This window comes from Pieris brassicae, chromosome 10 (assembly GCF_905147105.1).
Source record: "Pieris brassicae chromosome 10, ilPieBrab1.1, whole genome shotgun sequence".
In the NCBI taxonomy this organism is placed as follows: Eukaryota; Metazoa; Arthropoda; class Insecta; order Lepidoptera; family Pieridae; genus Pieris; species Pieris brassicae.
In genome coordinates, this window is record NC_059674.1 from 3665525 (window position 1) to 3690731 (window position 25207).

Below are 25207 nucleotides of genomic sequence, written 5' to 3' on the forward strand. Positions count from 1 at the left end.
TTATTTTTAAGCTTCCCTGTCACAGGTCTCTGACTTACTAGGGAGGCCTCTATCTGAATTGTATTGTACATATATCTGAACAAATAAAGAATTTTGAATTTTGAGTTAAAAAGGTTCTATATTACAACTACCTACAATTTTAAAATGTAGCTAGTAATATTATAAAGAGAAAATATTTTTTATGGAACATGGGGCAAAACGAGCAGGCTAATTAGAAAGAAGTGCTTACCGCCTACCATGGAAACCTACAACACCACGAGATATATGGGTTTATAGTATTATTTTAATAGTTTTTGATTAAAATGCTAACAATAAAGTCTTAGAGGAAACCTGCTGGCTTGCTACCTCACCTTGTGTCACTTGGAGTATTTGAAAGTTGACCGGTTGGGTTGCGTGCTGACTTCTTTAACTGCTTCCTTTTGCACTCGAGTTCGGAAGTTTCGGAAGCGGACTGACAGGTCATCTTCGATAAATTTGATTTATTGAAAGAAAACAATTTATTAACCGGATTAAAGCTATTTGTATTATTATAAACTTATAATTATTTTACATAGTTTTAAATTTAAATTTTTCCGACGTTTCGCGTGCTTTACAGCGTGCGTGGTCACGGTGACAACGGTGATATAATTATAAGTTATAAATAATACTAATAGCTTTAATGTGTAAAAGCTATGTTAACCAAAGACAATACTAAATTTGATTGGTAAATTATATATCCTTCTAGAAGATTGATCATTAAGAACAGTTTTATATATTTGTATCTAATTAATATACATACATATTTAGCTGAACGCATTATAAGCTTTAGGTAATGGTCCTGTTCTATATATTTGCAATCAGGCGAAAGTAACTAATAAGATTACGATAAATAATTTGATTCGATTGCGCAAATCGGAGTCCCGAGGTAGTAGAGCTCGAATAGCGATCATGCCTTCTTTCTGAACCTTTTAGATAGTTTTCTCATATATCCAGATTAAAAACCTGGTGATATGTATCTATCGCTAGACATCAGTGGTCCTAGGAATAGGAATTGTTTTTTTTTTAATATATGTAATAAAAGTTTCATTACTGAACCCTTAATTTATTCAATAATTTGAGTCAGACGAAGACAAAAACACGTTTTTTCGTGAAGGTAAAACTTATTGAGTAATATTGATAGCTTTTTTTTAATTTTGCCCAATTAAACGAACTTGCGGAAAGCATATCATCTGCCATCGGGCAAATGTATAATGCCTAAGTGTCCAGAATAAATCTGATATACATATGCAATACAGTTGCTTCTGTGAACACCATGTTTGCCTCGAAGTATGCCTGTCGCATCAAAACAAATATATCAAGATACGTTACAACTTAGATGCTCTAAAAATACAACATTATTTTCCTATTAACCTAAAAGTAACCATTGTCAAGTGCACCATTAAACAAATTAAAAAAAACAAAATTAAGGTAATAATATTTGTATTAATTCTCTTTAAAATTATAACCATTCAGCAAACTGTTATATGAAGTCACAGTTGACTCACTGTGTTTACAAAATGTTCTTATAATAGAATACAAGTGGCAATACAGTTGGCGCCTTTTAAAGACGTTTGGCTTAGTTTATGACTTAAGATATACTTTATTTTATTTATGAATTAAATACATACATTCTATTATTAAAAATAATTGTTAAAAATTAAAACAAATTCCAAAAATGATCCAAAAATGATCTCTGTGGCAGTGATTTAGCGCTGGCAGCATTTCGTCGCTGTAATGAGATACTTATTCGTTGAGGGAGGAAAGCACCAGCTCTGGAGTCCCCGGTATTATCTACCAGGCGCCAACTTTAATTAGCGCCTACACACTTGATCCCCACGGCCCAAGAGTCTCTACTCCAAAGGGAGCAAAATCCATGGTACAGAATTTAAAAAAATTATAGATTACTGTGTTATTTGTTAATATAACTTATATTAACATAACAATTACGGATGGCACTGTTAATAGTTGGTGCAAAGATATTAATTATTGGTATATAAATGTTTTTGTGGAAATATTGAAATTGCCTTTTAAGATTGCTAAAACAAAATAGCATCATATCTTAGCTTAGATAAGCTATCGTGAGTCTTAGAGATGAAGGCAACAAACCCGTCTAGGGCCAAGGAACCACTTTTTTCAGCCATTGCGGTATATTCAATCCTAGTTCAATTTAATTATAAAGTTTATTTATTTAGGCTGCAATACCAATACTATACATTCATGTATATATATTTTATTAACTTACCTGTTTACTACATATTGTATATTTATATTTCGACTATATTTTTGGTATTGCTACTATTGTACGCATAATATTGCGCGAAGTGCACATGTATATTTACGTAATATAGTATTTTTTATATATTTATTTGTATAGTGTAAGTTTAGTGTATTAATAAAGGTGTTTATTATTTCTTTAAAAATTGAATACAAAGCAATGGCGCAATACAATCCGTCTTTTTGTTTGACTAATTACAATAACAAAGGAACTGATCGTACCATGATACTCGTAAGTAGACTAAAGCTTTCCGCACAAAAATAATTTTTCAATTCCAAACCAATTCTGAGATTAACGCGTAACCAAACAAACTGAACATAAGGCTGAAGCTTATAGACAACAGTATTAATATAGCTTTACCACCTTAATCCTATATTATACACGGGTTTTTGAAGTGTACAGCCTGTAGGCAGTTTTTGAATATATTGTCCTTATCACTCTCGTGCTACTTCGCATATAAATAAAGGTGACAAAATCTTATTTTTTACAACAAAATTCACGACCTCACCTTTTTGTTTTAATGTCAAAACAAATTAACTCAACATGCATAACACTAGATGCTTAACAATGCTCATGGCTAAATATTGAATTTAAAAGAATTTTCTTAAAGGATTTTTTCAGTGTGGCCATGGATTCGAGACTGGTAATAGTTGTTGCTCTTTTCGTGCTGGTTGCGTCTTCTGGAAATGACACTGCATCGGAGGCCACGGCCTCTAAGGATTATTATCGGCCTAGTGGCGTGAGTATTGCATCACTTATTATTCAACTCAAGAACGACGAATTTTTATGACTTGAAATTAAATTGAATGGGATAACTTACATATGTATTCATCAATAAAAAATAACATAACTCTGACATTTAATAATATTGTCTTTGGTTTGTTAAATAATAAATATATTTCAATATATACAATAAAATAATATATCATAGGTTCGCCAGATTAGCTACTGTTTTAAAATTGTTCTGAAACACCAAGATTTGGACAACCGTTCATTGCTTTTAAAGAACTCGTGAGAAAAGAATGAACTTGTTCATGCTTTTGTCTTAAATTTTCGTTACACACCTCTTGCCAGCGACGTAAACTAGGATTAACAACAACCTAATGAAAATGTACAGTCCAGTCTATTAAAAAATAAAAAACAAAAACATTTGATTGTAATTTTTCTATCATATAGCATGTAACGTGACGTTATTAAAAAAAAACCGTAGCGCTACAACTCTTTTTTTGGGCCTGGGCCTGAGATTTCTGAATGTGTTTTATGATCATTTGTAAATCTAATCAGCCACCCGACACACGCCTTTTGGGTCTTAGGCAAGCCGGTCTATTTTCCTTCACCATTGGAGCAAATGTTAGATGAGCACATAGACAAAATTATCGACCATACGACTTAAGGAATGAGAGTCAACGCTGTAGCCAACACTGCTCAATATAACCCACTAACTATAACCGACGCAGTAACAACATAAATACAGTTAATTATATTTTTTCCTTTCAGACCCTGGCCAGTGTTGGAAGGATGTTTATTGATATTCCACTAGGATTCGTAGAAGCACTGAAAGACGTAAGTGTTTTGAAGTACAATGCTAATAAAATTTAAAAAAAATACCCAACTTATTATCAATACATTAAAAAGTATTGATACAGGTTAAAAAAACATTGACTTATAAGCGAAATTTGTATTTTTCATAAGACATTTCGGAATCCTCTTTCTCTATGGGACCTATTTGCTGCAATCTGCATCATTTGACACCTTAATCTAGATCGGTCTATGAACAGAGAGAACGTAGACAAAAAAAAATTCTTTTTATAAGTCAGTAAGAATACGTTAATATAAAAATTATACGAAGGGTTTTAAACGGAAACTTTTCTAAAATAAAACATATTTAGCTAACTTTTTTTTTCAGGCAGCCGAAGCGATAGAAAGTGTTGCAGTTGCTCTGGTCAAGGGTGTTTTTAGTTGAGTGTTTAAAGATTGTTTACCCATTTTACGTAGTCTTCATTACTGAAGGTCGTGCAAGTCTTGAAAAGCCCTAACCAAATCCTCCGCTTGCCTCAGGGCATTAGATATTGACACAAAATTGTCTTAATTTTAGTAGATGATCGACCTCGACTACTGCCATCACTCCTCTCTATCATTACCAGTTTGTCGGTACTATCAGGTTTCTCCTGGATTTAGCCTATGTTACTCGGGGATAGTGAAGAAATATCTATATATAAATAGAGTTTTTGAAATCGGTCCAGTACTAATGTTTTCTATACAAACATAGAAAAGTCGTTACTCTTTATTATATTAGTATAGTAGTTAAATATTTTTCATACAATGAGGCTATGCTCTGTTCTAATAATTAAGTTACGAAAATTTAATGAGATTATAAAAATAAAACAACAATTTTAATTGTATTCCTTTTTTAAACAGCCATTACATACATTTAATTCAATACATAATTTGTAAATAAGAACTTATAATGTAATTAAATCTATAATTAACAAATATATTATATCAATTAAAATAATTATATACATAACAAAAACTTGAATGTCAAGTTTACGAAAATAGCTGATAAATGCAAATTTATTTCTATATTATGTACACCGTGTAATTAGTTGTTAGACATAGTAATGATATTGTTTAATCCTTCAACTGTTTTTGTAAAAGGTTACGGATAACACTACGTTACAAATCAAAAATACCGTAACTGCTACGAGTCGTAGATTTTTGTACAGAAAACCTAAAGAACATCTCTAGTGTAGAAGATTTACAATTTGCGATAATATTTTGGATACAAACCTGGAGTTGATTAACCTTTAGCAAACAATGAGTATAACCCCTATTTTACACAGCAATAGTATGAAATGTTTAGCGCTACGTGTTTATTTAAAACTAAACAGAAGCAATCAGCAATCTTTGACTTGTATGGGTATACAGTATACCAATTGTATGGAGAATTTATGCTGTCGAGATGTCAGACAGACTTCTGATTGACATGTATTAGACAGTTTTGTCAAACCAATGCGATAACAGTCCTGGAATTTGTGGTATTTAATTATACTATCTTTAGTTAGTATAATTTTCTCGACTTCCGTGCTGAAAGTGTTTTGCTATAAATTTACCTTATGTTTGAGCAGTGTATTTTTAATAAAAAAGACTTTTCTAATAATATATCAATTACCAAACAAACAAATTTTATATTTATAGATCTTAGAGCTTGGTGCTCCTGGAGTTTAGTTAAGATGCCTTAACAGTAGTGTATGTAGAAAGTCGAGAACTTAATTGGTATGAAGATGACAGTACGTATCGACCATTTATCATTTCAGTACAAGATGGTTTTGCAAAAAATGTATTAAATTTGGTATTTAGAACTTCAATTTATTTAACAGCCTATTTCTAGGTTACAAATAAAACGCTAGCGGGCTAATAAGACATATAACACTATAAATATAAACTTATTTTCAGCAAATGCGTACAATATTTCTATGAAAAATCTATACATATACAGATTAAAGGATTTTTCATACACAGCTGACATTTTTATCAGCGCTTAACAATACCGGTTCTCGAAAAAAAATACTTAATTTTTTTTAAATCATTTACGTAATGATATCACGCTATAAACAAACTACACGGTGCCATAATCAATGAGGAATGAAATATATTATTAAAAAGCAAGTTTATCCAAGAGATATAATTATATAGGGCGAGTAATACAAGATCTTCGATTTGCGTTAGACGATTTGATTGTTTTCTATATATTTAAATCTCTTTGGTAAATGAGAATATTTACAATAAGAAAATTATTACATAATGGTGGGGTAAACCAAAATACTGGTGGTAAATACTAAATATTTTTGTATATTTACGGTTTTCCGTATAAAACTATTTATAGCTAATCGAATATCTCTTATTAAATTTGTACACAAAATAGACAAAAGGATAGGAAGCTGGATAGCAAATTAAAAAAAAAACTAAAACCTCTTTCCACAAACATAAGTGAAAAATACTCTTTTTTAATATTATGGCAATAGTTGACTTTTCGCCACTTTCAAGTAAAGATGCCAAACTTTTTAAACAATTTTTAACCCAACTAATTTTTGAAATTGGAACATTAAAAATATTGTAATTATAATAGCTAAAAGCTGTATTTAAATTGCCATTTCCGGATCTCCTCTAAGCCATTAAAAATCTACGTATGTAAACGCAAGACAAAAACGGAACGACGAATTATTTTCAAGCTCATCTGACAAATGCAAAAAAAAATCGTTTTAGATCGACTAGAGATATTCTAGCACTAACAGTAATGAGATTTTACTAGAGATTACTTGACTAGACCATTGGACACGTTGATGTAATTATTTTTGTGGGGCTTTTTATCCATATCGTACATAATATATGTCGGATTAGACGCGGCGATATTCTTCGTGTTCTTATTGCAATCTTTGGCTTCGAAAACCTCATCATCATTTTGAGGGGCCATGTTTAGGTAGGCATCGTCCGATTCAGAACATGTTCGAGCTGGGAGATTGTTCAGTGTTAGCATCGGTGTTCTCTCCTCAGGCCATTCGTTGACCTCTATTTTTGCGTTCAATTTACGAGCGTCAAAATCGAATTTGGTACTCGGTACACGTGGACTGAATATGTGTTGATTCGGGGGGCTCATTTGTAAGTAGCCTTCGTCATCTATAAAGGAATTAATACGAGATAGGTTAGTCACTTCAAGGTGCAGTGAAATAGTCAGTGGTGTACCCGTATTAACAAACCCATTGAAGGACATATATTTGAAAATAAGTAAGTGCATTACGGCGAGCCCTCTGGCATTGGGAGCGTCCATAGACGGCGGTAACACTTAACATCAGGTGAGCATCCTGCCCGTTTGCCCCCTGTACCATAAAGAAAAACTCACACACTTGATATAGAGACATATTTCTAGATAAAGATAAAGAAGAAGATAAAGCTATATAGTCTGTGCCTTCACATAGTTATCTATACTTGTCATAGATAAATATGGTTGGATTTATAGATTATAGTCTAGCAGTCGTCACTTTGTTTTAATATTTTTCTTACCAGGCTCTGTTTATATTATAGTGCAAATTTTTTTTTGAAGTGTATATAATAAATAAATATTGAATTGTTCTAGCCCCAGAAAAGTTCCAGTTTAGTTCATGTCACACACACGTATAGAAGTTATATTATATAAAGAATTGGGTGTATATATACCAGTACCGTGAAATTTATTCAGTACTCTTAGCAGCGTACGATAAAATAGTTAAGGCAAAAAAACCAGTTATGGCTCTTAGCAACGTGTTTAAAAATAAAGAATATTCGCTATTGAATAGTGTTCCAATCTATCCTGCTTACTGAGGACAAACATATATAATAGCGCTACAACCTTTTAGGTCCGGGCTTCAGATTTCTGTTCTGTTATAATTTTTAATAGGGAAGAAAGTGTGCCTCACACACACCGTAGAATTTTTTGGGTCTAAGGCATGCCGGATACCGGATATTTTCTTTCAGCGTATGATATATGAGTGTTATATACGCACATAGACAGAAACTCTATTTTTGCATAGCCGAGGATCGAAACTACGACCAAAGGAATGAGAGTAGCACGTTGAATCTACAAATCTAATACTGCTCTACGAAACATAAGTACATAATAATTATATATAATTATTACAGTAAATTTTAATTATATGCTTTTATAATTATTATATATGACGATTGTCCAAAAACCGACTGCCATCAGTTATAATATCACACAGGACACGAGTACCAGACATTATAAATAAATGGACCTTTTCTCTTGAAGGTCTCTAGACGGGGCAAAATTGTGAGGCCTTTGTCGAATGACAAGCTGTTAATAAACAACCATTTGCCGATAGTTACTTAGTATAGCCAAGGACTTAATATTATATAACTTTTAAACATTAAACATATTTAGCATGTAAGCTAAGCAGAATTAAAGGCTTTTTTATACCTAATAGAATTTTAGAAGCGAAACTTCTTTATCGGCGTTTTGAAATTACCGTCACATTTTTCGGTTACGCATCACATTTTTCCGTTACGCCATCTTTTTCTTGTCCTTACGACGGTTGATTCGAAGAGATTCGCCAAGCCAAATATAATAGAATAACAAAAATATATAATAACGATAACAATGATAGTAATTCTATTACAATTAATGACATTCTATAATAATCTTAGTAGTAATAAGGTAAAATGAAATAATTGTATTATTTGTATTCATGTCTATGATAATAAAAGCCTTTTGTTAAACTTTATCTAATTTAACTCTATTTAGCCAATTTCTGTAAAGTTGCATATAGTAGATCATTTTTCGAAAAATAAGGTCATAAAGTTTCACTTCTTACGTGTGTACGTGTAGTACGCACACTTTTTTTTAATTTACACGAAAATCGAAATCTAAGCTAAAAGTACTGAATAAAAAAGTATAAAGATTAAAACGCGGTTTATTTATTCCCAATAAATTAAGTTAGAATTTCGAAGATAAAAACATTGGCAAAAGGTTTTACACTTATTGTTAGTTACATCAACCATGCCTTATACATTTTATTACCGTATAAGAATCTCTTTCGCGTGATCAGACTGGCGTATTTTCCGTTTCGTCTGACAAAAGGAAAAAATGTTTATATGAAATTGGTAGAATGTCGTTTAATAAGATTTATTAAAGTACGATGTGTGTAACAAGGAAAACTCTCTAGGTTTTCTGTAGCATTAAGAGAAATATGTAGTTCAATGTTTTCGTTAATATAATTAAAATTAACAGCTATATAGAGTCTCAGCCAGCGAAAAATATGGTAATAAATCTATGCAGAAATTATTCTGTGTACATTCATGTGTTTGTTGAACATAAAAACAATTTACAAGAGATTAAAACTGCTGAAGCGCATTATGTTTTTTGACAAAATTTTAAAAACCATTTCAGATAATTCTGTCTGGTATTTTTAAATCCGTTAAGTATTGTCTTTCAAAATTCAAAATAAACGTTTATAATTTTCCCGCCAAAATATTTTCCTAGACAAGATGGCGTCGCACCAGTTTAGATGACATACGCCTGTCTACAACTAAATAAACGTCAAGTTCTTAAAAGTGTTAATTGTCATTCTTCAACTACGTTATTCTCGGTTTGACTAATCTGTGACGTAACTGACGTATAAAAATGAATTACTATTTTCAAATATTAACACTAAATTATAAATGAGAGTATTTCTTACCATGAGCCAATATCTTGGGTGTTGCAGATGGGAAGAACTGGTTAGCATCATTGGTATAATGATGAGGGCTGGGAGTTACGATGTTGTTATAATCAGGGGCTGATACCATCGCTAAATAGTCCTCTTGATCTGATCTCGCATTTATATCCATGTACATAGCATTCAAGTCTACGTAATGCTGGAAAATATTTTTTTTTGTATATACGATAAATGGAAAGCCAAAACTAGTTTATAGAATTTATAAAGAAAAAATAATGCAGCCAGGGATCGATCTCATGAGAACTTCAGAAGTCGCGCTTAATACATTAGCTACGATAAATTCTAAGGCGTATCTTAATTCTCGTCTGTCGCGCTGTCAAATGTCAAACGTAATCATACAGAAATAATGACAGCACTTGAAATATTTAAGTTTAATCTTCTTATTGTAGAAGTTATTTCAGGTTTACCACGTTACAATGACCTAATATTAGAGAATTTAGTTAAAAAATAACGATTAAAAAAAAATCTATTTTATTCAAGTAGGTGAGCCAATGCCTGACATTCGATGTTTGAGTAAGTTTTGGAGTCAAGTACTCTCGTATGTCAAAAATAACAAATACCTTTTAGACATACGAAAGCCACACTTAGCGCTAAGTCTCGACTAATATTATCCAAAGACATTTCTTTTTCGACCTTCGCTGACCTACGTCTTAAGTTGCACACAATAAAACCTTGCTGGTTATGAACTCACGTAATCATTGAAAAGTTCTAGTAAAAAATCTTACATTCCGAACATTATCCTCGAGGAAAGAACCCAAAATAACTTGCAGTTCTGAAAATGAGGGCCTCATGGTAGGTTTCTTCTCCCAACACTTCAGCATAACATCATACAGCCTATCATCAGAGTACGTTGGCTTCTCCAGACGATGTCTAAAATCATATTTGTTGGTTTTATCATTGAAATTCTTTACCAAAATATAATACAAAATAGGTGAAAATAATAAATAATCTAAAGATGTTAATATTGTGAAATAAATGAATATATATAAACAATTGAATCATGACTCTAGATGCAGTTCCTTATATCTGGTAAGAATACATGACGATTAAAAAACTATTCTAGGAATAAATGATAAGGCTCCTTAAAGTTATAAATGATAAGGCTCCTTAAAGTTATAAACAATAAAACATGTGTGTGTACACGCGTTAGAAGTTATACTTCTTTGGCGTAACAAGATAAAAATATTTTTAATAATTTTATCTTTCGCCTCATTCTACGTTTGCAGAAAAAACGACATTTACAATAAAAAAAAGGTATTTAATTCATTGAAAGTTTTATTATAACGCATTATCTAGTTAAATAAAGTTTATTTAAATATCACTAAAAAATCTATATAATTTAAGAAATTCACATTTTTTTAAATGTTGACGATTCTAACTTCAGCGTGTCGGTTTTTTGTGACGGTGTGCGCGCACATCGTTCACATTTAAAAGCGCCAAAAGAAGTATAACTTCAAAATATTATTTTTTAACGAGTTTCTTTTTCGGCTCTTGAGTAACAATAATTGTTTAGTACACGCGGTTTCCACTGATTTATTGTATGTTTGAAAAATCCTTTATGTAGCCAATAAATCTTAAACGATGCTCTATCAGCTGTAGAAATGCCAAGTCAAGTATAAAGGCCCATTGATGAGAGACGGCCTACGAGTAGGATCTGCAAGGCAAACATGGATGGCGAGGTCGAGTCGGATATGCAGTACATACCCGGAACAAATCCAGGACGTACTGTCAAGGCCAAAAGTACCTATAACTATAACTATAGTGTGAAACAACGTGAATGTATAAATTACTTGAATCATCATAATTACCCCTCAGAAAGCCAGTTAAGCAAGTTTGCCGGGCTGATATTTGGATACGGCGTTTGTGCGAGTGAAAATAGCTCCCAGAGAACAATACCGAAGGACCAGATGTCTGATTGCGTGGAAAAAATGCGGTCCACCATACATTCTATGGCTAGCCATTTCACTGGTAGAGGGCTCTGTAAGCAAATAATAAATTTCAATTATTTTCTTTATTTGGCAACATTTACCGTGCGTTTGCACGTGCATTGTTAGTACAAATTTTGTTATTTATTTCATATTTAATATATATTTATTTTGATCAATTACAACAAAAATAAAAGACTTTAAGTAAATGGACACTCAATGCTAGAGGACTCGCGAGTGCTTCACCTTCAAAAAATAGGTAAGCTCTTTGTTGAAGCACCCAAAGTCGAATTAGTTCGGAAATACGTTCAATTATTCTTATACGAAATTTATTGATTTATCTTTCAATCTATATATACGAAAGAACTCAGTTTCGGTCAAGAATTTTAAGGGGATTTCGTTAAGCCTTTTTAAATTGTACGTAATTTTACACTCACTACGTACACTACAATAAACGATGAATATAAATTATATTTGTAGGCGAACGTAACATTTGAGTTAGCGCCACCTAGGGAGTTATTAGAGCACTATTATAAATTAATACTACCCGACCATATAACTGATTGCGAAATGCTAATTGTTTTGTTTTACGTAACGGTTAGATAATAGAAGCTTTATTTATTTATGACTAAGAAATTTGTATCAATATAACTAATCTAGTAAACCACTGAAACATGCTCGAGTCTTTAAAAGTTTAGTCATCTAAGTGTACGTACGGACGTGTACGGTTACTGTGTCAGCGGGGATATATTCTATATTTAAATAATAGAGCTTTCTTGTTTTACTCTATATTAACCACTCGCGTATTACAACAGAATGAATGCAATTTTGACAGTCAAAGAGAGTGTCTACGTCTGGTTATGCTCTGGAGGTGTTACTTCGACGATTAAGGAAATCATCGCGATTATCAGTGATCAAAATGTACAGCCATAACACATACAATTAATATAATATCGAGCCATTTAGTACCAAACTTATGCATTTATCATAATCGCTACATAGCAGAGAAAATTAACATATAAACGCCATCTATTGAGTGACGTGTGTACTAATTTCATGTTAAATTTATTTACTCGTTATTTAGTAAGAAACTTAAATACAATTGAAGAATTAAACTGAAATAAACAAGAAATAATATAAATCGTGTCCATAAAATACTGACGTTCTCTTTCTTTTGATATTCATCGTTTTTGTAGATGCTCCTTGCTAGACCAAAATCGCAAATTTTCACGACATTATCTTCGGCCAATAACACATTTCTTGCTGCCAAGTCACCGTGTAGGACCTGAAAGAAAAAATCCTTTACATATCTTCTTCATTATTTACTTACCTAACAATAATAATTATGAGTTAAACAGGATATACACCAGCGTCGTCAGAGATTCAAAAACCACTTTTCACTATTAATTTTGTCAAAATTGATTTTGATTCATTTATGGGGCAGGAGGCAGGAGAGTTTAACGCCCATGGTTTTCAAGTGCGTTGTCTGCCTTTAAGCCGGTCTGGCTCTTCTTTTGAAGACCTCTAATCGTTCCGATTCGGAAATGCCTAGAATGGCAGCTGGTTCCATAGTTTTATTCTACAGTTTTTATACTTGCTTTATCGAACGCATACTTTATCTTCTGTTAATTATTAATATTGATGAGCTCACCTTTCTACTGGCAAGATATTCCATTCCCCTAGCAATTTGGAAGGCCCAAGCGAGGAGATCTCTTGATGTTAGTGGTCTTGGCTTTCGGCCTTCGTAAATGGAGTCACATTCGTAGTTCGACCGCCATTCTGGTTGGACGTAACCGGTTTCTGAAACTAATACATTTACGGAACTGTTACTATATTATACTTTTTTACTTATGATATTTCATAGTGTATGATCGTCCTTGTGTGATGTGTGATGTTTTGAGAGCATATAAAAATAAAAATACATTAATATAATAAATATATTAAAGATTACAGACGTCGTTTGTTTATGAAATTTCAGTTTCACGACTCGATGACTTAAAGTTTACTATCTCTTTTCATCTCAGCGTAATCACAATTAGACAGAATGAGACGATAGTACACTTAGTAAAAAATATTGCATTTAGACAGTTTTTTTTTAAATATGAAGGTTAGTTTTTTTTTAATCTACTTTTTAAAATATATTGATATCTATCTCTCTGCATCTTCTACCTGTATCACCTTGACGTCCGTTCTACAACTAAGCGTTTTAAGGCACTTTTTGCCGCCCACCACCACTATGTACCAGCTACCCACTGAAGTATTTCCGAACAAAGACAAGCGCATTAATAGAAGTTAAGCAACGCACTCGCCTCTAGCATTGAGTGTCCATCATCACTTTATCATCATCATTTTAGTTTTTATGAAAAATAAATACCTTTTCTTCCAGATCTGTTAGTGATTCCCGAGTTTAGGCTTGTATGGTCCGTTGCTTGAGTGTGGTTTGAGCCGTAATAATCAGAATGCATTCTGCAAAAAAATATATTTACACTTTAAAATATTTAGCAGTTCTATTGAAAAGAAGTATTTAAAAAAGTAACCTTATTTAATAATAAAGTAAAATTATAATTACAAAAAAAATATGCTGATAAATGAATTAATGAACGACTATGTATTTGCGTGTTGTTCACACGAGAATGTAAGTGACTGACAATCTGAGACAAATCTTTGATTTTATTTATTACTTAAGACGTCATGTGGAACATGGTGTCATGGTTGCAGCCCCTTACAAACGTTACTCTTTTTGTAAAACAAAAAAACTTGGCGATTAAAAAGAGTGGCGGAGAGTTTATTACCAGTTCTTCTCTTCCGTTCTACGCCCTTGATTTGAGAACTGGCAGTAAATGTAAAATAACTTATATTAATAAATGATTTTTTTTTTTGTATATGAAAATTACATAAGAAAATGGCGGTTACAGAGATGGATGGATATTCTGGTCGTGTTCGCTTTTAATATTTTTGTATGTACGTCAATTTGTTCGTTGTATCATTGGTTAGTTCTAATTTTGTAAGCCAAATAAAAACTATCTATTACGCGCTAAAATATAATAAAATCTCTAGGTTTTCACGTGCTTTTTTGTATAGCAATGACGAGCCTGTAACAACAACCATTATGACCGAATAGCAAGATTTTCGAAACTTTTATTTTTTTTATAGATTACACTATTCATACAAGTACAAGGCATGCACAGTAACACTGCATTTTGCACCATTCAATTATTATTATTGAGTTTTTGTAAGGTAGTAGAGATATTTGATGTTGTCTCTAAAAAGAAATATATTTTAGATACATATTATCCTTACCCACTACTGGCAGTGCTGGAAGAGAACGCCTTGTTGACTTTACCCAAGGTCTTCTCTTTATCATCAGTGAGCTGGTCGATAAACACTTCCCGATGACGGATCAAATAGTTGTGTATGTTACCAAATTTACAGTATTCCACAATAACTATTAGTTCTCCTGAAATTAAAAGTCATTTGTGAACACCTTGTATAGTTCCTTTGGAAAGAGACAATGTGCATGGTAGTGATGCCTCTGTCACATACTACCATGACGTTTGTGTCATTCTAAAAAGAGCAAGCAACATTGAAAAAAAAATTTCACAGCGTGTAAAAACACCATAAAGTATGTTATTCTTGAAGATTGTAAATAAAAATAAATCAATGGCGCTACAACCTTTTTAGGTCTGGGCCTCAGATTTCTGTATCTGTTTCATGATCGTTTGTTAATCTAATAGACAAGCAGGTGATGAGCCTTCTGGGCCTGACGCACGCCGTCGACTTTTTGGGTCTAAGGCAAGCCTCACCTCACGATGTTTTCCTTCACCGTTCGAGCTAATGTTAAATGCGCACATAGAAAGAAAATCCATTGGTGCACAGCCGGGAATCGAACTTACGACCTCAGGGATGAGAGTCGCACGCTGAAGCCACTAGGCCAACACTGCTGTGCTCTCTGAAGATTGTATATACGACAAATATAATTGATAGTTATAGATTTTGCGGTGTGTCTCTCGTGTGAAATATGTGTCGCTGTCTACTGTGATGATATGTCATATTGAAGCCTTGACAGTTTTTTTTATTTATTTTCATTTTATTAATATTGAGACGTAATAAATAAACATGGAGGCAAACAGAATGTAAACGTACTTTTCCCTGCATTCTTCGTACAAGCTCCCAATAGGTTGACAATATTAATATGCTTTCCTAAATGCACCATAATCTTCAATTCGGAAGCTAGAGCTTTGATGTACATGTTATCTGCGGTTTTTTTGACAGTTTTGACAGCCACTGTGGTAGATTCTTCAGCATTCACGATGCCCCTGGCCTCAGCCTTGTATACCACACCGAAGGCTCCCGCGCCGAGTTGTTTTCCTAAAAAGTTAAAGAAAACATGTAACACTTCTATAAAACTAAAGTTCATTAATTAATATTGTTTATTAGTAACTGCAGAACGTATTCAAATTATTATTTTGAATAATTTAATGGCTCTAAGTAATCAAATTAAACATTCATAATCAAGAACGCCATAACGCTTCTCTAGACAAGATGGCGTCGCACCAGTCCCTGTGACGTACAATTCTTATACTCACGTAAATATACGTAACATTTTTAAATTACTTATTAATTAAAAAAAAACAGTCTCTGATAAAATTAAACTTAATGATAGTATTAGGATTGAATAGGCGAACCTGACAAGGCTTATAAATAATGTAACTAGCTTGTACCTGACAAGGCTTGTAAATAATGTAACTAGCTTGTACCTGACAAGGCTTGTAAATAATGTAACTAGCTTGTACCTGACAGGGCTTGTAAATAATGTAATACTTTACTAATCCCTTTGACTAATCTGTGACATTTTTGTATCACGTGACTGAAGTATAAAAATCATTTTTTTAAATTCCATTATTCACAAGTTACTTTACTCATTACATTACTAAATTTTTACGCTTTAAACTTATGATGATACATATTACTCTTAATAACAATGCATTCATACAGTCAAATAACATTATATAGACATCATAATTCCTCAACAAGTGGTTGGGAATGTCGTTCTAAAATATACACATTAAAAATAATATACGTATATGTAAATGGCCTGTCTTTAAAGTTTTTATTGTGCTGTAATTACATTAATGATGCGTCGCACACAAAACTCAAATCGAAAGATGATTTTCCAGTGGAAGTATTTACTTATATAAATTACTAGATTAGGTCACTATTTTTTTAATACAGAATTGTAGAGACGATTGGCCAATCACACTTGATGCGGCCTAGTGGAGGGTACGCCTTGGAGATGTCTACATAAATAAAATGGTTATATTGTTAACGACAATTGTCTTAATTACATTTCCGCTAAATCTAGATGGTTATGTCGCGGCCGACTAGCTGAACTAGCCGTCCAATCAACAGCCTCTTAACTAAACAGCGCTGTATAACTAACGGCCTGAAAGATATTTAGCCAGTCGTTAGACAGCTAAGCAGATAACTTGAAGCGATGACGATTAACTGTTAATTTAGAAATAACAAGTAAAATGTTAGTGTGGTGTGACAATAATAATGTGAATTTAGCTGTGACTGACTCAAGCAATTTAATTTTTAATGAAATGTCATGTCAGAAGCTTCATCTTTTTATTTCTGCCACATGGTAACTCTATCGTACGAATGGCCTAAGCCTTAGCCAGCTTATTAAATGTTGTTACAAACGGCTGAATATCTTTCAGGCCGCTAGTTAAACGGCGCTGTTTAGTTAAAAGGCTTGGCTGTTAATCTAACGTATTATTAAGCTAGGCTGCGACAGTTACACTGCGCCAGTTACATTGCGAACTTAATACTTTATGTAAGTGAGTTAACACAATTGTTCAACATATTTGACAACGCGAAAATAGGGCAAAAAACTCACCTATTTTCAGTTTTTCCGCTGGAAACTCAAATTTATCGTCATAAGGTAAGAGTTCCGCTTGTTCATCGATTCCAAGATCTGGGTTAAGCGACTTCGGCACTCCTTCCTTGAAGTAGAGCAAACCAGCTGCCGCTAACTCCCTCTTAAATTGCTTCATCTTACGTATTCTCCATGCCAAATAGGCAATAAGTATTATCAGTAAGAATACAATAACGCCTACACAACTTAATAATCCTTTGTAAGTTGGTGTTTCTGCAATTATTATTATATAATATTAAAAAAAAACACATTCTATGTTACGTTCCATAATATAATAAAAACGAAGTCACGTCACAATAATTAAACTTTCAACGTAAGATCATCAAAACAAGACAATAAGTTCTGAACAATGCATTGAGAAACATCTAGAAAACATCGAGAAAAAAGTAGAAAGAAAAATGGAAAAATATAGAGGAGGCGTATACCCTAAAAGGTGACATACTATATATACCACAACAAAAACTTACATTTTTGTTGGGCGTACAAGATTTTTGTATGGATTCATAAATAAAGCTATAATAAAATAAATAATAAAAATGTCTACGACAACGAACGATTCGGTGGCATTGTACATATTTTTATCCTCAAATCATAAGCCCTGAGTACATATCTGGATATCCTATATGATAATATTATAAAAGGCATACTATTGTCAGTTGTGAGAATAAAGACTAAAGTAGTATGGGAACAATGAGAGAGGTTAGATTGATAATATAATAACTAATATTTTTTCATTGAATAGATTAATTACACAACACTTACTAAAAAATATATATTATAATATTATACATAATATATTATAATAATATAATTCCGAACAATAGTGTAAAGTGCAGAATTGGCGGGAATCAACTAGAAATTGCGCAATCATATTAAAATGACAGCTAACACAGTAACCATAGCAACGCTTACGTTCGCGCTTTTTGCTTGTTTTTTTTTAATAATGACAATATATTACTTATTATATAACGTTGACCGTTGCGACTAGCGTGATCAGTTACCACCCGTTCGAGCTAGTTCGGAAATACAATCAATTATTCTTATATGAAAAATATTGATTTATCTTTCAATCTATATACGAATGAACTCATTTTTGGTCAAGAGTTTAAACGGGTTTTGTTAACCCTTTTTTAATGGCACATAATTTTACAGTCACTCAAACACAGCTATAAAAGATGAATATCTATATATATAAAAATGAATCCCGATTTCCCTTGGTCACGGCATCACGCGTTTACGGCGGGACCAATTACGTTAATTATTTTTTCTTGTCTGTTATTGTCAGGAGAAGGGTCAGAAGAAAACGTAGGAAAGTTGCGCGGAAAATTAGAAAATTTAAGAATACTTAACTTAATTTTTTGTTTTTCAGAGCTTAGCGCATTTATAATTCAAACTTTTTTCATATAACCTTATGGCGTTTGACATTGCAAATATGATCAAAGAGGATGTAAGAAAAATGTACATCGTTTAAAACAAACACATTGAGCGGAGTTATTATATTGATAACATGCAGATAAAATAATTACAGTCGATAATTGTTTGTGGCATAAATCTTGAAAATCCATGTTTTTCACATAGCCAGTTATATACGGTATACCAACAAAACTAATTTATATACGCGCCTGAAAAACAAACAAAGAATGTTGTATTTTAAGATATACAACATTATTTGTTTGTTTTTCTCTGGAATTTTTAATTGCACAACAACTGGTATTTTTAGTTCATGCAATTTGAAATCAATATTTATGGTTAGACAGGACAACGTCTGTCGGGTCCGCTAGTTTCTATTAAAGTTTCAAATTTAACGACAATTGTAGATTATGCAACTATTATATAAGGGATAAAAATGTGTACTATTGTCTGTGATTTACTCGAAAAGTTTCATTACTGTAAAGCTATTAAAAACGCTAATAAGTTTTATTTAAGTAATATTTGGGATTACATTTTTAATTGATAATATTGATGTTATTATAAAATTAACAAGACAGTTAGACTTGCTCTTTACAGCGTTAATTTCCAATGACAATGACCATAAATTTTTTTTATTTTTATAAATTGGCAATAGAAAATGTACCTTTCATACAAAGAGTATAAACCTTGCTCTGTCTTTCTTCTCCACTATATGCTACACACTCGTATTTTCCCTTATCATCCTCTGTCATACTCTTTATTCCCACTGTTGAATTTATTGTAGTACGATTCATCATAAATGTAATGATTGCAAGGTTCTCGGTATCTTCAATGGGAAATCCATCCTGAAATATGTTCAAATACATAAAAATAACAATAACACTATGTATATACTGTGATAAAGTATTCTAAATCGCAGATTATAAATTGTGTTGCATTTGATGTCAAATTATTTTTATCTCGAGAGACTCATATGACAATAGTTTTGAATATTCATTTTGCAGTTAGCTTTAAAAATATGTTATATATATGTTATATATATATATATATATATATATTTTCCTTTCATTTGAAACTGGCATTTTGTATGGTAAGAACAAAGAGTAGAGAACTATAAATATAAACTCCTTGGTGTTAAAAACTATGGCCGGCAAATATTCGAAATTTGAAAATTCGTTTGTCTAATATAAAATGTTAACATTAAAATTTTAATTCTCTTACCTTATACCAGGTGACTGTGGGAGGAGGGACAGCATCAACTTGGCAGGTAAGTTGCATTGGTTGGTATGGATTCACTTGGACGTCCATCTCCGTCGTCTCCGGAATTAGAATAACAGGTAACCGTTGTTCTACAAATACGCAGAGACACATCAAAAAAGGTCCATCTCCCATTTACAGTTAAGAGTCAACATATAATAAAGATTCGAATTTATGCGAAATTATCCTTCTCGAAAAAAAACGTGAGTCCAAAAGCGTTTTTTTTTTTAATTTGCATAATTCTCTTTTCTCAATATTAATGACTTGTGACTTCAATATAAGTATTCATATATATATAATATAGTTCATTATATAGCTCATTAATGGTGTATATCCCTGAATTTGATTACCAGCAAATTTTTTTTTAAATTTATATGCTTAGTAGATAAGCGTATGTCGCAGTAAAGTAGTTAATTCGGAGAGTTAGTTTAATCTCTAGACAGTTAATTAAATGTCGATATTCAATCAAGTCGCTAGCATTTTGATTTAAATAAAGCAGCGTCTAAAACCTTTAATCTGACCGAAAGCCAGCGTTTTGATTAACAATCTAAAACAAGACTCCGCCATGATTATTTCATTTGTTATTGTTATTTCGGTATGGTGAAGAACTGAGAGCTTAGATATTCCATGTTTTGCTTTATTGTAAATGGTTAGGTTAGGTTATTCTTGTGGCCTAGGAATGTTTAGGAAACTCGTTAAACGTTTCGTTCACTCACTTGTCTGACGGAACTTTAGCGACTTTACTGAATATCGATTTTTAAATTTATATAAACACGAGCTGATTGTAACTGAGTTACAAGTCTTTACATATATACAGGCCGAAAGTTCAAAAGAAAATACAAGTAACAAATTACTTCTACGCATCTATTTCTTTTGTAATTTTACCAGAAACAATACATACCTATCACTGACACATGCGTCATATACGATTCCTCTGAATCATCATTTTTGTAACCCAGACACGTGTAGTTCCCAGCGTCGTTTAATGTTATTCCATCAAACACCAACATGGCGACAAACGAGAATTGTGTCTCGTAAAACTTGGCTGTAAAATAAGGTATGGGATCTCTATTTAAAACGAAATTTAACGAAGATTACTTTGTTACAATTTTGGCATTTCAAATGCCTCAAAAGTCGTTGATCTCCGAGTCTCTGAGTCTCTTGATCACCAGCATTTAATAAAAATTCATCTTGCGATGACGAAGCATTTTAGAACTTAACGCGAGTGTTTTGATATGTAAACAAAATAGTTAATATCCTTGACACTTGCTGTATTATAAAGCGTTTGGTCAATAAGATAACTGGAATGTTGAAATTTGAATAGAAAGCCCAATTGATTATGATATTGGACTTTATCCGTTCAACTCGCTTATGTATCCGACATCGTTAATTTTCAATTGGTTAAACTCAGGGGCAAAGTTCTATTATATGGTACTTTAAAGCCTGAAGACAATATGTACCCATAATGCAGAAGTATAACAGAGGCCCTTCGAGCTATTAACACACTGCGCATGGGATATAGGAATTTCCTCAGAGCACCAATTACATTGCGCACTCTATGAACAGAATTAACAAGTTGCATTGTGCCTTTGATATGAAGTTTTCTTTGGTCGTGTAGTTGGAAGTCCGAGTCCATAGGAGTAGACTCTTGGACCGTGGGATTCTAGTTCACAGGCGCTAATTAAAGATTTAAGTTGGCGCCAGGGAGATAATACTGGTGACCCCAGAGCTGATACTTTCCTCACTCAACGAATAAGTATTGCTATACAGCGACGAAATGCTGCTAGCGTTAAAGATTCACTACCACATGGACCTAACTTTTAAGTTTTGTTTTATTTTCTTTTTACTAATTTTTATTATTACTATGTAGGTAAAGAAAATTGTAAATAGTGTATATTTATTAAAATAAACGATTCATAGATAACTTAATTTTGATTATATTTCATTATACTATCTATATAGTGTATGTATTTTTGTGAATAAATAAAAAAATCTTGTTCAATTTTTTTTTATGTAATAGCAGGCAAACGGGCAACAGGCTCACCTGATGTGATACCGCCACCCATGGACACTCACACTGCCAGAAGGCAGAAGTGCGTTGCCGGCCTTTCAAGAAATGGTATGCTCTTTTCTTGAAGGACCCTAAGTCGAATTGGTTCGGAAATACTTCAGTGGGCAGCTGGCTCCACATAGTGGTGGTGCGCAAAAACTGCCTTAGAAAACGCTCAGTTGTGGAACGACGGACGTTGAGGTGATACGGATGGCATTTTGTATTTTGCCTTGACGTCCGATAATGAATTACCGTAAATTTTTGTATCTCTGTTTGATTTTTATCGAGTTATTGTTAAGTTACTGTAATACAAGAAAATAAAGTCACTACAGCATCTTTAATACAAACTACTTACTATAATTATCCATCAATAGACCTTCCCAATCAATCCACGAGACGTTGGAGAACTCATATTTCGAAGCATAACACTCTAATTCAACTTTCTGATTTTCCGAGTACCAGCCCAGACTTTCCTTTACTCCAAAACCGTCTGGCACCTCTTGAATGATAAATCTTCTCTCTTCAGACACGTGACCCATGCTATTTGTGGCGTGGCAAGTTATATAGCCAGACGCACGCGCGTTTATTTGTATTTCTGCCGATGTCTTTATTATAGATTCGAATTTAGTACGTTTAGTCACCTGAAAGGTAATTAAATATATTGTTATAGTATAGGAAGTTGGTTTTTAATACTATTTTACAATCCTGCCAATTCAGTCTGCTCCTTCGGCTTCGCGTAGAAATGTTGGTACGCCCGGCATCTGCTACCACATATATGCTTACTCGCGAAATTGGTCACGTGACAAAGTATGAGCTTATTACATTCCCATACCAATGCGTTTAGTAAAATAAAAATTAAATATATTTATTATAGTATATAAGATACAGGTATCACTTATTTCACGTCATTAGATTTGTATCGGTAGACATCACTACTCATCGGCAAAGAAGACAGAGTGTGGCCGATAGAAAAAGCCGACGGAAAAAACTCTCGGTACTCTTTGAAAATATCAAATCATCATACAAAATGACTATGGCAAACATAGATAGAAGAAAGCAGAAGGAGGGAGATACCGTCCGCTCTTTATTTGTATTAATTACAAAACTAAACGGAAACCTCGCAGTCCAAAAGCGGCACCTGGTCAAAAGCATGACTTGTGGGTCAGCCATCGTTTTACTCAACCAAACTTGAGGGAATTAAAGGATCCGTCAGTCACACCAGTCACATTTCAGTAAGTGTTAATAGGTGACGCCTGTCAAAAGGTAATTTTGACTCAATCTCCAATGAAGCCGAGGTAACATTCATAACATTCTAATCACAACGAAGAGTTCTATGTGGAAGCAGCTGCCAGTTTATCCGAATTGAAACGACGAAGAAAAGAGCACAATATTCCAAGGAGGTAGGTTCCAGGTAACCATGGTTACGCACTTCATACTGTCTCATAAACAGAGCTCGCGCTTTATATACGTTAAAGAAAATGTATTTAAATGTGTAATACGTATAAGGAAAATATGAACTAATACATACATCAAGCCGCTTCTCCTGACCCTTCTCATCGGTGAACACCATATCTATAATGGGTTGTGGATAGCCAACTGCCTCGCATTTTATTGAAGCAATTTGATCCTTCAAATACTTTCTTGCATCTCTCCGGCCAAAATCAATCACCGGTACAGCTGGAATATAAATTCTTCAATAATTTTTTCTCATATTATAAATTGATCCGAAAGTAAACATGTATCAGCTATGTAACTCATAGTAATGAAACCAATAAAGCAATTAATTTTCATTATTCAATACGACCTTGTCTGGGATTCTAACAATAATTGAAAACAGACGGCAAAGCGAAAACATGCTTAGACCCAAAAATAGGCATGTATCTTATTGGTTTTTTGTGGATGTGATTATCTACATGTCTAAGGATAGAACAGCTGCAAAACACTTAACATCAGGTGAGCCTTATGGCCGTTTGCCCCTGTTCTATAAAAAAAAAACAACTTTACTATTATTATTACTAACTACGCAAACTTCGTTTCTCCTTAATAGATTTTTTTACTTAACCTACCTATTCAGTACATACCAACATATAAAACCTTTATTTACCTCTCAACTAAGCTATGTACTAATTAAAATTAAATTTAATAATCATATCATAAAGTTCAAGACATAATTTTTCAAAATTCGAATTGGTCGAGCCGTCTTCGAATTTTGCGCTTAGCAACATATTTTGCGACTAATTTGTATTTATATAGAGTGACTTACCAAGCGGCCTGAGATCGTAGGTTACGTTCTTTGTTACATAAGCATTTGTTGCAACGATTGTATAATTTCCTGTGTCGTTTATATTTAAGTTTGAAATGGAATAATCCACGCTTCCACGATCAGCTACCAAATAATATTTTCCAGCAACGACTGTTGGCAGTTGCACTCCATCGCGAAAACTGGAAATTATAAATTAATTTGATTAAAGTATTATCTTCTCTCTCGTGGGTCTAATAAACAAGATATGTCAGGAATTTAATATTAATAAAACATATTTTATTACAACTTCTACACAAGCGTATGGGGTTGACTGTACTGCCGGGTTTGCTAAGTGTATTGCGCGTTCAATAACCCCTTCAGAATGCTTGGGACTACCACGGTTTTGCAGTGTCTCAAACATGTTTACCCAGGCTCATACTGAGATGACTACTGGGCGAACCGTCGGAAAAGAACTTTAACGTAGAACTCAAGACGGTAGAAACAGTATTGTTAGACAGTTTGTGTGTACGCTTGTACTGTGTACTTGTGTGTGGCTCTGGGAGACAAGTGCGTAGGATTTTTATTTATTTCATTTTTTAATTTATTTTTATTTGTTGTTAACTAATAACTAGAGAGCAGTGTTAGCCTAGTGGCTTCAGCGTGCGACTTTCATCCCTGAGGTCGTAGGTTCGATCCCCGGCTGTGCACCAATGGATTTTCTTTCTATGTACGTACGTATACGTAGCTCAAACGGTGAAGGAAAACATCGTGGGGAAACCGGCTTGCCTTACACCCAAAAAGTCGACGGTGTGTGTCAGGCA

General features: G+C 33.1%; 1 protein-coding gene across 5 annotated transcripts in view; it reads right to left on the reverse strand.

The window, feature by feature from the left end:
• Positions 1 to 4813: 4813 nt before the first annotated feature.
• Positions 4814 to 25207, reverse strand: part of LOC123714930 (vascular endothelial growth factor receptor 1) — a 39332-nt gene continuing 18938 nt past the window's right edge. For 4 of the 5 annotated variants that reach the window (XM_045669614.1, XM_045669613.1, XM_045669618.1 and 1 more), the window contains 16 exons: positions 24408 to 24586; positions 23673 to 23821; positions 22500 to 22785; positions 20996 to 21139; positions 20059 to 20186; positions 19502 to 19682; positions 17389 to 17640; positions 15633 to 15857; positions 14790 to 14946; positions 13864 to 13955; positions 13141 to 13295; positions 12652 to 12774; positions 11373 to 11542; positions 10290 to 10434; positions 9526 to 9703; positions 4814 to 6970 (listed from right to left, as the gene is read on the reverse strand). In XM_045669614.1, the coding sequence (XP_045525570.1) occupies positions 6609 to 6970; positions 9526 to 9703; positions 10290 to 10434; positions 11373 to 11542; positions 12652 to 12774; positions 13141 to 13295; positions 13864 to 13955; positions 14790 to 14946; positions 15633 to 15857; positions 17389 to 17640; positions 19502 to 19682; positions 20059 to 20186; positions 20996 to 21139; positions 22500 to 22785; positions 23673 to 23821; positions 24408 to 24586 (2926 nt within the window). In that variant the 3' untranslated portion in view covers positions 4814 to 6608. Of the gene's footprint in view, positions 6971 to 8699; positions 8918 to 9525; positions 9704 to 10289; positions 10435 to 11372; positions 11543 to 12651; positions 12775 to 13140; positions 13296 to 13863; positions 13956 to 14789; positions 14947 to 15632; positions 15858 to 17388; positions 17641 to 19501; positions 19683 to 20058; positions 20187 to 20995; positions 21140 to 22499; positions 22786 to 23672; positions 23822 to 24407; positions 24587 to 25207 lie in introns of those variants that run through there. The other variant, XM_045669617.1, reaches the window with a different exon arrangement.